The sequence below is a fragment of the Pithys albifrons genome, chromosome 5 (assembly GCF_047495875.1).
Source record: "Pithys albifrons albifrons isolate INPA30051 chromosome 5, PitAlb_v1, whole genome shotgun sequence".
Taxonomy (NCBI): Eukaryota; Metazoa; Chordata; class Aves; order Passeriformes; family Thamnophilidae; genus Pithys; species Pithys albifrons.
In genome coordinates, this window is record NC_092462.1 from 28460444 (window position 1) to 28474300 (window position 13857).

The 13857-nt window shown below is 41.2% G+C and overlaps 2 protein-coding genes across 3 annotated transcripts in view; both read left to right on the plus strand.

Annotated features, from left to right (window-relative positions):
• Positions 1–5011, plus strand: part of LOC139671853 (transmembrane protease serine 11E-like) — a 41172-nt gene extending 36161 nt beyond the window's left edge. Inside the window, exons 7-10 of the mRNA XM_071555142.1 lie at positions 1628–1823; positions 2612–2871; positions 3644–3786; positions 4692–5011. Coding sequence (XP_071411243.1) covers positions 1628–1823; positions 2612–2871; positions 3644–3786; positions 4692–4853 — 761 coding nt within the window. The 3' untranslated portion in view covers positions 4854–5011. The remainder of the gene's footprint in view (positions 1–1627; positions 1824–2611; positions 2872–3643; positions 3787–4691) is intronic.
• A 5771-nt stretch (positions 5012–10782) lies between these two features.
• Positions 10783–13857, plus strand: part of UBA6 (ubiquitin like modifier activating enzyme 6) — a 31056-nt gene continuing 27981 nt past the window's right edge. Inside the window, exons 1-3 of one of the 2 annotated variants that reach the window (XM_071556043.1) lie at positions 10783–10879; positions 11141–11266; positions 13454–13516. In XM_071556043.1, the coding sequence (XP_071412144.1) occupies positions 13476–13516 (41 nt within the window). In that variant the 5' untranslated portion in view covers positions 10783–10879; positions 11141–11266; positions 13454–13475. Of the gene's footprint in view, positions 11267–13453; positions 13517–13857 lie in introns of both variants that reach the window. The other variant, XM_071556042.1, reaches the window with a different exon arrangement.

Consider the following 13857-nt stretch of genomic DNA (forward strand, 5'->3'; position numbering starts at 1 on the left):
AAATATGATTGGTCTTCTCAACGTACTGCAGGTTAGTTTGTTTCAGAGATATTTTTAAGCTTTAGAGAAGGAAGTCAGCTTGTTTGGTGATAAAAAAGCCATCTTTTCTTGCCAGTTGGGTTTCTTTTAACTCTGAGAAGGTTTGATCAGTTCCTTAGCAGCAGGCTGCCAACTAATGGAAGATTAAACTACATCACTTTTTGGGTCTGTTTTCATTGCTGGTATTCTGGGGCACTGATGGAACTGCGGGTTTTTCCCCTGTGTTTTGAACATTGACTGCTCAGGGGGTTGATAGGATTGTGCAGTTTTAGGATGAGGATTACAAATAGCTTTCAGAAGGGAAAAATGTTAGTGCAGACAGTCTTATCAATTATGGTATATTCTGGATTCTGTATTTCTCACAAAACTTTTGGACAGGTAGATTTAGATTTCACTGATTTTCTTCTTTGTGGTTTTAAATCTCAGAACAGGGTAGACTCTACACTGATCCCATGAGTTTGCTGTGTGACTTCTTTTTTCTTCCAAATTTATGAACAGCTTTCAATCTGCTGTGGTATTCCTGTCACTTTTGACTACAAAGTAGTGTTAACATAATGTTGTGCAGGTCCGAGCAGGAAAGGGCCAGTGTTTTGCTTCTGAGGACTTCAAGGGCCCTGGGGCTGGCAGCTCTTCAGTGATTTACTACTGATTTCTGCTTTGGCCCCCTCCTGAATCACTGGGAGACAAGCTGTGCAATGGTTTGGATTGTGTTGTTACTATGCGATAATTCTTAGCTCTGTCTCTTTTTCAATGAATTGTGATAGTCCTGTCTGTCAACCTTTCTAATGTCTAGCTGAAATTGGGACCTGGATGAAAACTAATGGGTGTTGGTCCAGGTAAGATGGATTTGATGCTTTTTGGATGGGAGAAGACTGCTGAAGCAGGTCTGTTCATTGAGGAAGTTTCTGAAGTTATTCATGAGCTTCAGCTGCTCCTGAATATCTTGGGTTTAGTGGCTGAAACTACAGCTATTTTAATTTCTCTTTGGATTTGCATGATAATACTTTTTTTGTGTCATGGATGTACACCATGCTGAAGGTATCCGCCTTTGTTGTCACTGATTGGAGTAGTGTGATGCTCTTTGCTTGAAGTGCCTCTCCGGGTTCACTTGCAGATTGCAATGATCAGTTGCCTATTTCCAGGTGACATCTTGGTGATGTAATCTGTGTGCATGCATGGTAAAACTCGATGTCTTGGATCATTCCCATCTTAGATTTTTCCTTTTTTATTTTTTATCCTAATGACAAATTACCTGGGACATTAAAGTTTTGAATTCCTGTATTGGGGAATTGTCTTGGGTGTGTGGTGAAGGTTTTGATTCCTGAATTGGGCTGCCCATGCAGCTAAGCCTGGATGTCTGACCATCATGACTTTCCATAATAGTCAGTTGTTCATTCAGGCTTCTAACAGAGTGGGTTGTGCATGAGGAGCTCTGATCTGGGGGGTTGGTGGAAAGTATGTTTTCTTGTTGATGTCAATACTTTTAGAGAACCTAGATGGTGTGTAATTTTACATATGTTTTCACAGCTATTGGTAGGAATATTTATACTAAACAGAAGAATAGCTAATACACTCTCCTTTTTGACAGTCTGTGGCTTACGGCAGAATAGATCAGTCAAATCAATGGCAAAATCATCATCGTTGCGAATAGTTGGTGGATTGTCTTCTGCAGAGACCGGGGACTGGCCATGGCAAGCTAGTTTGCAGTACAACAACATCCATCGCTGTGGTGCAACACTCATCAGCAATACGTGGCTTGTATCTGCAGCTCACTGCTTCAGAGAGTAAGTTCCCATCTTAGAATCTGCAGCAGAATGTGCCCCTTGTGTATCAAGTTGTGTGGCTTTCCAGATTTCCACCGCACCCTTGATTCTTTCCTGAAGGAACAATTTTGGAGGAGAAAAGTCAGGATTAAGCAGACCCATCACTTGAATGTTTCAATAAGAAATTAAAGACTGACCCTTGGAGCAGAACTGGCACTTGTATGGGTGGAAATCAATAGTCACTTGGCATATTGAGCAAAGAAAAGCAGAAAAGGTAATGTGACTGAAATGGTGGAGTATTTGTTTCCTGTTGCACTACATGTTTTTACTAAAGGTACTCCTTCGTGTTACAATGAGGTTGCTGCCACTGCAAGCTGATACCAGCAGGTACCATCCAATACTCCTACCCCTCCATTCAGTCATGCATCCCCAGCATTTCTTTGTTTCAACCATGGCAATTGTGAAGCTGCAGGGCACTGTGAGATTGAACAGCTAATTGGACAGATTATTAACATGCAAAAACAATAAAGGAGATAAGAGTTTTCTAGCAGAAGAGCTTTTTGATTTGACGACAGCCTGTGGCCACACAATGGTTAGCTGAGGTACAAGGAGCAGAGGAGGAGTACAAGAGCATGTTTGGGGAGCCCACAGTTCTATGGGAGACACTGTTATGGAAAGTGATGGATGCTGTAAGAATCTAGTAGGGTGCTGGCTTGAAGGAGCTTCATAAAAAAGGTGCTCAGCAAATTTAAAGTCCCAAATACATATATTTACAGCAAAATACTTAAGAGTACTCTTACTTTTTTCAGCATGACTCACCCTCAGAAGTGGACTGCTACTTTTGGAGCTCTTTTGAAGCCACCAAGCTTGAAGCGTTCAGTCAAGACTATTATTATTCATGAAAAGTACCTCTACCCAGAACATGATTATGACATTGCACTTGTGCAGCTCTCTAACCGTGTTGAGTTTACAAGTAGTATACACCGTGTCTGTCTGCCTGAGCCATCTCAAACTTTTCCCTACAACATCGACGCTGTCATCACAGGCTGGGGAGCACTTACCAATGATGGTGAGTCCAGAGTCTACCAGGCGATCTGCATGGTACATAAACAGTGGCTCTGATCTGCTACTGAATTGATATCACTTCTGAAGCTAGATTTTATATGGCAGCAAACCTAATGCTTTATCTATAAGCAATAGCTTTGTTTAATCATAAGCTGCAGTTTCTTGTTCTAAAACTAGAGTGGACAGAACTCCATCCCACTGAAGCAGAAATCAGGAAGAAGCCTGTTCTGTTTCCCAAGCCTTTCCATTTAATATTGTAAATTCATAAGACAGGTAGTTCAACCATGCATGTGATTATATAGCATCTAAAATTATTTTCCCAGCACTAGTCAGAAGTTAAAGATCCCTCTGGGCTTTCAGGTAAATGCACTGATTGATCTGCAACTTACCCAAGCTCACACTCTTACCCGGTCACACTAAGAGTAGATTTGGCAGTGGAATTAAGATGTCTTAATTTTGTATCATTTCTTCAAATTGGTAGGTAATTTGTGTTCCATGGTACTATATGGAACATGTATAAAATACATGGCTTTACGCTTAAGGCCCTATGTACCATGCAATCATTACTTCTGTCTTAGTGGTACAGTCCCCACGTGAGTCTGTGATTCTATGTACTTTTTCTGTAAGGGCCTAACCTAGATTGATGAACAAGTAAAACCTCTACATTGAAACAAGTCAAGCTGGTCCTCCAAAAGAGACCATTAAACACTCTTCCTGTATCTTAACTACTGCCAAGTAATTCTGTTGATAAATACCCAAACTATATTTTCTCTTAGGTCCAACTCCAAATACTCTTCAGGAAGCAACAGTGAAACTTATTGACTCAAACACCTGCAACAGAGAAGAAGTTTATGATGGGGACATAACACCCAGGATGTTGTGTGCAGGATATTTGGAAGGAGGAGTAGATGCTTGTCAGGTAATTGTAGCTGAAAATCAGAAAGGAACATAATTTCAATCCTCACTGTTGTATCTGGTTGACCAAGTCATAATTGACTGAATTTAAATTAAATTTTGAACTGAAATTAAATTCCCACTGAAATGAAATTCTGGACCGTATTATTTCATAATAGACCTGTTATGATGTGTTCTTTGGTAACAGACTTGGCTCAGGAAAACTGTTTAAAACAAAGAGAACTATAAGGAAGCTAAATGTAAAAGAATGGGAAGGAAACAGGTTTGCAAACGCTGCAATTTGGTCTGTTGTGTAAGGATTGCCTTTCAGCCTGTAAGGTTTCCAGTTTAACTATTATTACTATGTCATGCTATTAACAGTATCTGAATTCAGTCTGTGGAAGTGGTAAACATCTTAGGGAGATATTATCTAATTGGAAGACCAAGTTCCTGGTGAAAGCTCCAAGCAAAACAGAGGTCCAAGCTCCTTTTTGAAATGTTATTGCTGCCTGTGACTAAAATAATTTCTTTTAAGAATAGCAGTTACTGTTAAAAAGAAGAAATGAAAAGGTTCCTGGTGGCTTAGGTTGCTGTATTTATTTGTATTTTTCCTACTTTGTATGAGTGAAAAGACATGGCAGGAGGGAAGCAGTGTTTCACAGTACAGAAAAGATGCTCTTCTGTGGGTGTTTTGTTTTTTTTTTTAACTGTAAAACTATGGAGATAGATGTCAGGAGGTCCCATAGTAGACAGAAAAATGCCACAGACTTCCAACTCAAGTTTCAGAAACAGCCTTGATACTGCACAAATGGCAGCTCTTGAAACACTGCTTGCTTGCTTCACTTACTGGATAGGCCCTCCTGTCTGTGAAGAGAATTGTATTTTCTCTTCTGATCAATTAAATGTTTTTTCTCCTTCCTCTTTCTCTAGGGGGATTCTGGGGGACCACTGGTTACTCCAGACTCTAGACAGATGTGGTACCTCGTGGGAATAGTGAGCTGGGGAGACGAATGTGCCAAACCAAACAAACCTGGAGTTTACACACGAGTGACTTATTTTCGTGACTGGATTACCTCAAAAACGGGCATCTAATTCCAAAGTAAAAAAAGGATTTAACTACATAGACTGCGCGTAACTCATATTTGTCTGTAATTATGAAAAGTTATTTTTTTAGCATATATATATTCCTATGTAGTTTTGGTTGAAGCAACCTTAGCCTGCAGCAAGCGCTATCTTTGCTGTCAGAGGTCCTATCCCCTTCTGAATTCATGCTAAACATGAGATTGTATGCCTCATCTTTGAGCTGTGAAACTTTCTCACTTTCTCACAAATTATGGAGTGATGTCATTAAAGTAACATTTTAGCACTACCAATTTACCTGCTTTATAAATGCAAACATTTTCCAGGGGAAAAAAAAAAGAAATTTTTCTTCAGTCATGGCCAAGGTCTGCAGCTGCACCTTCTTCCTCCAGTGAAGCAAACGATGTCACAGTTGTGTTTCTAGCAAAGTGAACCCTTGATTATTATTCTTGTTAGAGGCTATCATCTGTACCAACTCCAGCTGAGACCCTGGATACTCACCTTTATGTTAAAGGAAAAAGAACCCCAAATAAACTGGAAACTACCTTTACTATTCAAGAAATAGCATGTTTTCCAAGGGCATACCAGCCAGTGGAAACCATCTCACTTCAAAGAAAGCAATTAGTGATACTGTCTTGCTTCACTGATGGATTCATCTCTGCCATGAATGAATATGGTCCTCAATATGAATATGTCTTATGAGGATGAAGAGTAATTTCATATTAAAGAACAGTCCCAGTAAGAACTTCACAGTAAATGCAATCCTTACACACCAGATAAGCAGTTTTCCTACCTCTGTGCACGACTTTTCATTGATTGCTGGTGGAAGAGGTTTGTCTCAAGCCCAGGCTTTCAATATCAGGATTCGAAATGTCACTCCAGTACTGTCACCTGCAGTCTTTGAATGGCCACTGGACTGCTTAGGCTGTGAACGCAGGACTCACAACAAACAATCTGTATGAGATATGAATGAAACTGAAGTCCTACAGTGGCACCTACTACAGTTGAAAATTTTGCTGAAGAATCCTGCCTCCCCCACTGCTCAGGACTGGATTTCTCCTCTGCTTTCCTACTGTGCAAGCTCTCCAAGAATCAACATCCTTGGGAATGAGATGTTTGGCATTTCTTGAAAACTCATACCCTGAATTACAAGTCTACATATGGATGGAAAAGCCTACATTTAAATCTTGGTGGTGGAGGAGGGGATTGTCTTATTATTGGGCTCCTTCCAGTCTTTCTGTATATCTTTTGAATTTTGGTAAAAGACAAGATGCCTTATCTCATAAAGAAATCTACTGAAGGTTTTAGATTAGTTTTGCTTTTTTTAGTGAGAAGGATCTTGGAGCACTTAGCAGGATAGTTAGATCCAGCAGATCTCTTTCCTTAATTTATTGATGAAGTTCTTAATTTATGCACTTTTGAGTTGCTGCTATTTTTCAACTAAGAATTTACTCTAAGCCGGGTTCAGTTATAAAATAGAAACTTCATGAAGTTTTGAATTAGGTCACTTGAAAACTCTGTTTTCTTCTAGTGTTCAAGTCCCCTTTTTCTGAAAGCATCCTTTGGAAAGAAAATTACATCTAGTTTTTTGTGCCTCTTATTGCTTATAAGGTGAAAATCATGTCAAGTGCCCTTCCTTACAATCAACTGATGAACTGTGATAGAAAGTATACAGTCATTTCTTTTCATAGATAGCTGAGGCTTTGTTTTGCACCTAAATCTATCTTTTTGCATAGCAAATGGAGGGGCAACAATAAAGAGGTGAGGCCCGAGAAACTGGTTCCTACCTCACAATGCAAGAGACATGCGTATGCAGTACCTTTAAAGTGAGAAAGGCAGCCTTTATTTCAGATTTTCTTATGAGAGGTTAAACAGCCAAGAGGTGTGTGGGAGAATGTCTACCTTACTCAGGGAGTCCTGAGCCAGCCAGATGCACTTTTCATAAACTTTTTAGCAAACTGTCTGGCCTAGGTTTGTCTTATACTCCATGTCAGTGTTTTATTTATGATGACTCTGTTTGTCTTCTGCTCTGCAATAAAACAAAGATAATATTGTGTGATTAAAGAAAAAATTTAAAAACCATTTTATTATAATTATGTTTAGATTTAGCAAGGATTTAGACAATATAAAAGCAATATGTTTCATAACATTAAATGTATTTAAAAACAACTGATCCTTTTCTGTCCTTTTGTTTTTGCTTAATAATAATCAAGGTAAAATTTGATTATGAAATAAAATAGACTCACCTTCCTTATTTTATATAAAACTATTCTAAAACTGCAGCTCTCTGTTCATCTCCTGTCCTAGGAATTGTTTTGTTTTTAACAGTGGTTGGAGCTTTACAGATATTTCAGCAAAGATAAGGTGGGACATTGCTTTTCTAAAACACTTAGAGGTGAATTTCAGTTAAGATAGCACTATGCAAATCTGAGAATGGATCTGAAGCTTCATCCAAGAATTCACCTCCTTGCTTCGGCACTTGGGAAAAAACCTTAGCTTTGTGATACTGTATTCCTGGAAACTGGTCATGGGGAGGTGTATGCATTTGGTACCAATTCTCCTGAGATTTCCCAGGTAGATTTAAAGCATCAGGTAAAGTGTTCCAAACTTCTGGTTATTCAAATTGAGTTGTTTGAGGCTTGCTCAATGCTGATTTTCAGCTTGGAGCAGAAGTAGGAAAGAAAGAAGAGGATGATTGCACAAGGCCTAATCACGTGAGCAGGTCTGGTTGAATTACATCAATCTGTCATCAGGATGCCTTATGTAACTAAAGCTTGTAGAAGCTTCAATTCTGTATCTGTTATTCCTGTTAGCTAATTAGAAGAGTTGAGAGCCAAAAGTCAATATTTACCCCAATGAATGTTTATCTGGCAACTCTTAGCCTGTGTTAGAGATGTATGAGCATGGAAAGATGGCTCTTGCTTTTGGAAATGCATTCAAGCACATCTCAATGTGAAATCAACTTATGTAATTCATGCCTTTGTTTATCTGGATTTATCAACATTATTAACATGGTTTCTAGGAAGGTGTCACTTGCTAGAGCACCTTTAAGTGACAAGATCCTTTGGCCCACCCCTTTGGGAAGCTGGAGTCCTTCTAAATATGCCATCCAAACACTCCTACACCACATATTGTGTGAAAAAGAGGAGACAAAGCCTTGCCAGTCAGCACCTTGCTCCTTCAAGAGATGATGGCAAGCCATAGCCTATGGCAGGATGTTTGGAAACCCACTGAAGGATATTGATTTAGATTTGTGATAATTTCTGAACAGGCCTGTGTGCTAAACTGAATTGTGTTTGCTTTAGTATTTTCATATAACAATTTTTTTGGGAAAAAAACACAAGAGTTTTGTCTGCTATTTGCTTATTAACTATATTTATCAGGGAAACAAATGTACCATCACCCCCCAAGTTCCCACTTTGGAGTCCCCATTAAGAATGTGAAAGAATGTAAGTCAGGAAATTAGAAGACTTAAAAAAAGCATGAAAGTGGCTTGCATTTTCCCACCAGATGGAAAGGAGATTTACAGTTATTTCAGCTTCAGCTCATTTTGAAAATACTGTCTCTAAAGTACAGGTATTCAATACTTGCATGCAGAATGAACCTATAGTGGTGCACATAAGCTGAAACTACAGAGACTTGAAACATGAGTAGACGAGTCTGGAGGTGGTGGTGTTCTCCTGGCCACAGCCACATGCTGGGCACTGCTTCAATAAACTGACAGCTCACTTCCTACCTTTTGCCAGCCTCCAAAGCTATAGCTGACTCTAACATGATACAAATATGGAGTTGGGAGTCCCTTTAAAATTATTTAATTTAATGAGATTTACTAAGATTTTAATACTCTATGTATTTTTTAAAAAGAATGCTAAGCGGAAAAAGCCAAATGGCTCCACATGTTTCAAATTTTGCAGTCTTGTAAAATGAGGGAAAAACATGAAAGTTCTTCGATTTGGTACCTAGAGGGTTCCTGAGTACACCAACTAATTGATACACTTGGGAACCAGTTTCTTTGGCTTGGGCAAACAGAATCTGTCCATTTTTATTTGGCAATTTGTCTTAGAATGCCCATATTCATGGTTGCACTGATGGTCAGTCTTGGCTTTGTTACTGTTAAAGAGTTAGGTGAGAATTAACTGGATGTTGCTGTTTCTCCACTTGGACAAAAGGCTTGTCAGTGTTTGCTGTGACTGTGCAAAATCTCGTTCATGAGAAATTACTATATGGAAATGGATTGTTATCCTAAAAAATTTAATGACCTTGGCAGAGAGATGATAGGTAGCAGATTTCTTTTATTATATATTTCAGAACACATTTGATGACTAAATTCATGAAAGTAAGAATGGTTAGTTTAACCTCAAAAGAAAAAAAAAACAGGTTCATTTTAAAGGAAAGAAATAAAAAAATTAAAGGCAAAAATCACTGACAGGACTAAAAATTAGCCAAGAAACCAAAAAAAGTGAAGCTGATCTTTTCTTGCAGTCTTTAACTCCCCTGCATTTCCCACTGCACCCATTGCCACAGGGACTCCTGTCAAAGATTCCGTTCACTAGATACATGCACTCTGTGAATTTACTATATTGAAATAACTGAAGTAGTGATTGTATTTTATGATTTTTAAATGTATTATGTGAAAAAGCTGCAAAGCAAATACCAGTTTTAGTATCAATTCCTTTACTGGTAAGGATTACATTCGACATCCTCAATATTTCTCCCTTTTCCCCGTCTCTCCGTCCGGCATTTCAGACTTCTGGTGCCCTCTAGTGGTTCTTTGAAATTTGCCCACAACTCCCATTTTTGCTCGTCAAAAGACCAGTGGAGCAGACAAGTACTTCCACCTTCTTCCTGGCAAGGCATAGCCCGTCTGAACGAGCACAGTGTTGTCCAGCTGCTCTTAGTGTTTGTTACCGATTCAGTACAAAGGCTGTGTGCGTCGTTGAACTGAGGTGTAAATCTTGAGGGTTTCTAGAACTCTACTTGAGAGAGCTCAATGCCAAAATAATGCACTGGATGCTCACAAAGAGGGCAAAACTTGGGTTTTCTGACCCTTGGAAGTTCTCCAAATGTCTAGATACAGATAAAGAAGAGATAGATGAAGAGCTTGCGTGTTTTTTAAATATTTTCTCCTCCTTGCATACTATAGGATGCAGTAGTTGGTTGGTTGACTTTTTTTTCTCCCTCCCCGAAGTTATAAATGTCTTAAAATACAAGGTGACTATTCTGTTTATGCTTCATGAAAGGACCCTGTTCAGTGCAGGGATCCCTCTCATTCTAGATAAGATAATGCTAATGGCATCAGGAACTGTATAAACTCCTTTGCCTACCCCAGTGATCAAGGTTAACAAAAGCAAAGTCAGGGGGTTTAAGGTGAAGGGCGGTTTAACTGCAGGATGGGAAGGCGGGCAGTGCTGGGATCTTAATCAGAGTCTGGGGGAGATGCTGGGTTTGTAGGAGTGTTGGGGTGGTCGTGGCTGCAGCGCCGTGACGGCGGCAGCTTGCTCTCTCCTGGTTAATCGCCACCAAAAAAACCAAGAGGAAATGTTTCCACAAGCCTATATACCACATTAACATGGGAAGAACTTTGTTTTTGACCACTCTTTGCCAAGCCTTTTCTGCGGCTTTGGATACTGTCTACCATTTCCCAGCTTGGCTCCCCTGCAAGACACAGAGGCAGGTACCTCAGGAGCAGGGCCACAAGCGCGCTTCATCGTCCACAGCGGTCACGCTTGAACCCAAAGAAAATTGATTTATTTGTTTGTTTGTTTGCGTTAGCAAAACGCTGTGTTACTCTTTGGACAAAAAAGAGTGACCTTTTTAAAAGCTTCCCGTCCCAGAGCAGGCTGTCACCGCCGCCATGTCGCCCCAGCCGCGCCTCCTCCGGGCGCAGGGGCGGCCCCGGCCCGGCCCGGCCCCTCGTGTCGGCGCAGGCGGGGAAGCGCCGCGGCACCGGCGCCGCCGCTTCCCACCCCCTTCCTGCTTCTTCCCCCGCCGCCGCCGGCCGCGCTCGGGCCTGGATCGCCACGCCAGACCGCCGCGGGGTGAGGGCGGGCGACAGCGGGGCCGCCGAGGCGAGTGGCGGTGCCCGGCGCAGCAGGAGTCCCGGGATTCGGAGCGTGGAGTGGGGGCTGCAGCCGCGGGCTCTGCTGGCACCGGGTCGGGTTGCATTCGGCAGAGCCGGGGGACTGTCTGCGCTCGCCGCGGGAGCTCCGAGCTGTCGGTGTGCCTTCATTAGCCCACCTGGGCAGCAGCTGTGGATCTGTCTGAACGTTCTCTCTCTTGTCTCTCCACCGACTGAATAGGGAGCCTGCATCGGCTGGGGTCGGCCGCTGGAACCCTTGGTAGGTGGGATGAGTCCAGGCCTCCCTGCCATCCCAGCGTGCTGAACAGCAAGTAATTGCCACTGCTTCAACCTGCACTAATCGGAGGTAAGGAACACCGTGGAAACAGCACACGCTACAGCTCCTGTGCCTTCGCTGCTCTTAAGAGCATCTTGGTCCTTCTCAGTTTGTCCCTGCGTTTGTCGCAGAGATAGTTGAGGTTCTCGAAAATTAAGGACATTACTTACACAGTTAAATACAAACCTGGCATTAAAACTGTTAGCGTTGGCTTTTAAAAGGAAATAGACAAGTGTATAAATGTTGAGCCTCTGGGTAAGAACTGGGACATAATGTTAGAATGGCTTTTTTACCTTCACTTATTTGAAACTGATTCAGTGCTGGTTAAACTAAAATGAGAAATACAACTTAGATGCGGGAATACATTAACCAAAGTTTGTCCATTAAGTCCTCCTTGCAGCAGGATGTGTTTTGCTGTACCTGATAGTTGTACTGGGAGCATCTCAGTGCTGTAACTGGGAATGCAAGGGGAGAATAGGGAATTAATAAATACATGGGAAGAGCCACTGTCAGACGAGAGTCTGTGTGATACAGGTGGTGAAGGTTCACTTGCCGGTTGATCGCACAGACTAATTGTTTATAAAAGACTTTTTGGGAGGGCACACGCATTGAGTTGGCTGTCAGCAACCACAGTGGAGGGAGCTGAGTGTTTTTATCCAGGCGTGTATCACCTTCCCCACCCTTTTACCACGCTCGTTTTGTGTTGGATAGGCCCAGAATGTCAGTGCTGTTTGTGGAGGGGGGTTGTGGAGAAGCAGAACACTCCTGGAATTGTTGCTCTGATCTGATGATGCTAGCTTGCTCTGAGTGGAGCTTCCAGTATTTGCGTCTCAGGCACTGGCTGTAGTGAAGGCTTCTGCTGAAGCCTGGGATTGTAAGATGAGGTGTGTTGGGCTCTGGCTTGAGATCTGGGTCCTAGGATGGTCTAGTAACAGGGACATTGCCTATCTTCAGCCCTTGTTGTGTAAGGACATGGGAGCTGCACTGGAGTGGTGTAGATTGTGATGGAAGTGGCTCATGCTGATCGTCTTTTGTGCTAGCTTATGTGTAGAAATTAGTAACCACACTATGGAAGAGCTTAACTGCTGAGATCTGTGGCTTGTGTCCAGTGTAACTCTTGTCTTGCTGTGCTGCTTCAGCACTTTCTAAAAATCAAACCGACAAATTTTGGATCAGAATGTTGCAGCCTCCAAGTTGTGACAGGCTGCAGGTGCTATGCTTCAGAAATGTTAAAATGTTTGCAAAAGCCACCTGAACAGTAAATCAGAATTATGTTTTGAAAGTTGTTTTAAGGTATCTATGCTCTCGAAGGCAAAAACTCCTTAGTATGTCTGGGCTTTTCAATGTCCCAGGAAATAAAGTTGTCAGCTATGTCTGGTTTCCAAGGCAGTTTGTAGGGAGTTGAAATAAGATGTGTGACCTGGAACTTCAGTTGTGTCGGAAGGTACACATGGGGTCTAGTTTGCTCATCCTGTATTTGATGGCAGTCACCTGCCAGGTTCAGGAAGCACCAATTCCCGGCCATCATGCTTAAGAAACAAGCTGCCCAGAGGCAGTTTATTCCTAATGCTGGTGCTTTGTTATCACCAACTTAACAATGCAAATGTCCTTGCTAATGGTTGAAGGCCTCAATAGCATAAATTATATTTTTCTTGAAATCCTATTGAATTGTTTAACTGTGTGTCTTAGCTAAGTATTGCATTAATTCAGATCTTTGGGTGTTGATTTCTTCAGTGAGCTAAAACAGTTACTTGTTTCCTAAGGATTTTCAATTAGCATAGAAGTAGTGCAGCATAAATGCCTATTTCTTGTAATTCGGGGATCTCCTACCTGCAGAAAAACCTACTGATCAGGTAGATGCACATTGATCAGCTTGGAGCTGTTAATATAGAATGAACTTGCACATTCAGTAAATCTAACTGTGGCAAATAAAAGAAATAAGTCTTGTATTTCCTCCGGGGGGAAATTAAAATACATGTTTGTATTTTGAAAGTATTTATCGAGGATTTAGGGTTCTTGTCTTCTGGCTCCTGTGTGTTTTCATTACCTAAGTGCTGTGGTTTTCTACAGTCTTCCTAAGGTACAAAGTGATTCCTACCTAACATCAGTTTGGTGTTTTTTAGTTCTTTTGATGAACAACTTCTTGGGGTGGGAAGGGGTGCCAACTGTGAATTGCATCCAATGTAACCAGTTTATTTCTTTTTGTAACCCTTCTAGTTCAAACAAATCACATTTCATCATGGCAGCAGACTCCATGGAAATTGATGATGCTTTGTATAGGTAAGTACGTCTGATTTTTAAGCGTTGCTTCTGTCTTTTCAGGAACACTTATGTTGCATGCAGTAATGTCAAAGACAAGGCTTGAAAACACTGCTGTCGGTTAGTTAAAGGTGTGGGTAGTTGTGTTGCTGTGCCCTGCCTTTTCTAAGGCAAAAAACTCAAAGTATTCAGCCAGTGAAACAGAACTCACTTCTTGCTAATTAAGTGGTGGGAACTGGTTGAAGATGCAATTCATTTTTCTTAAAATTGTTCCATTTTTGGTCTCATAAAGGATATTTTTTGACCATTATTAGTATTTGAACAGTAAATAGTATAGGTCAATACAATGGAGTTGTACAGAG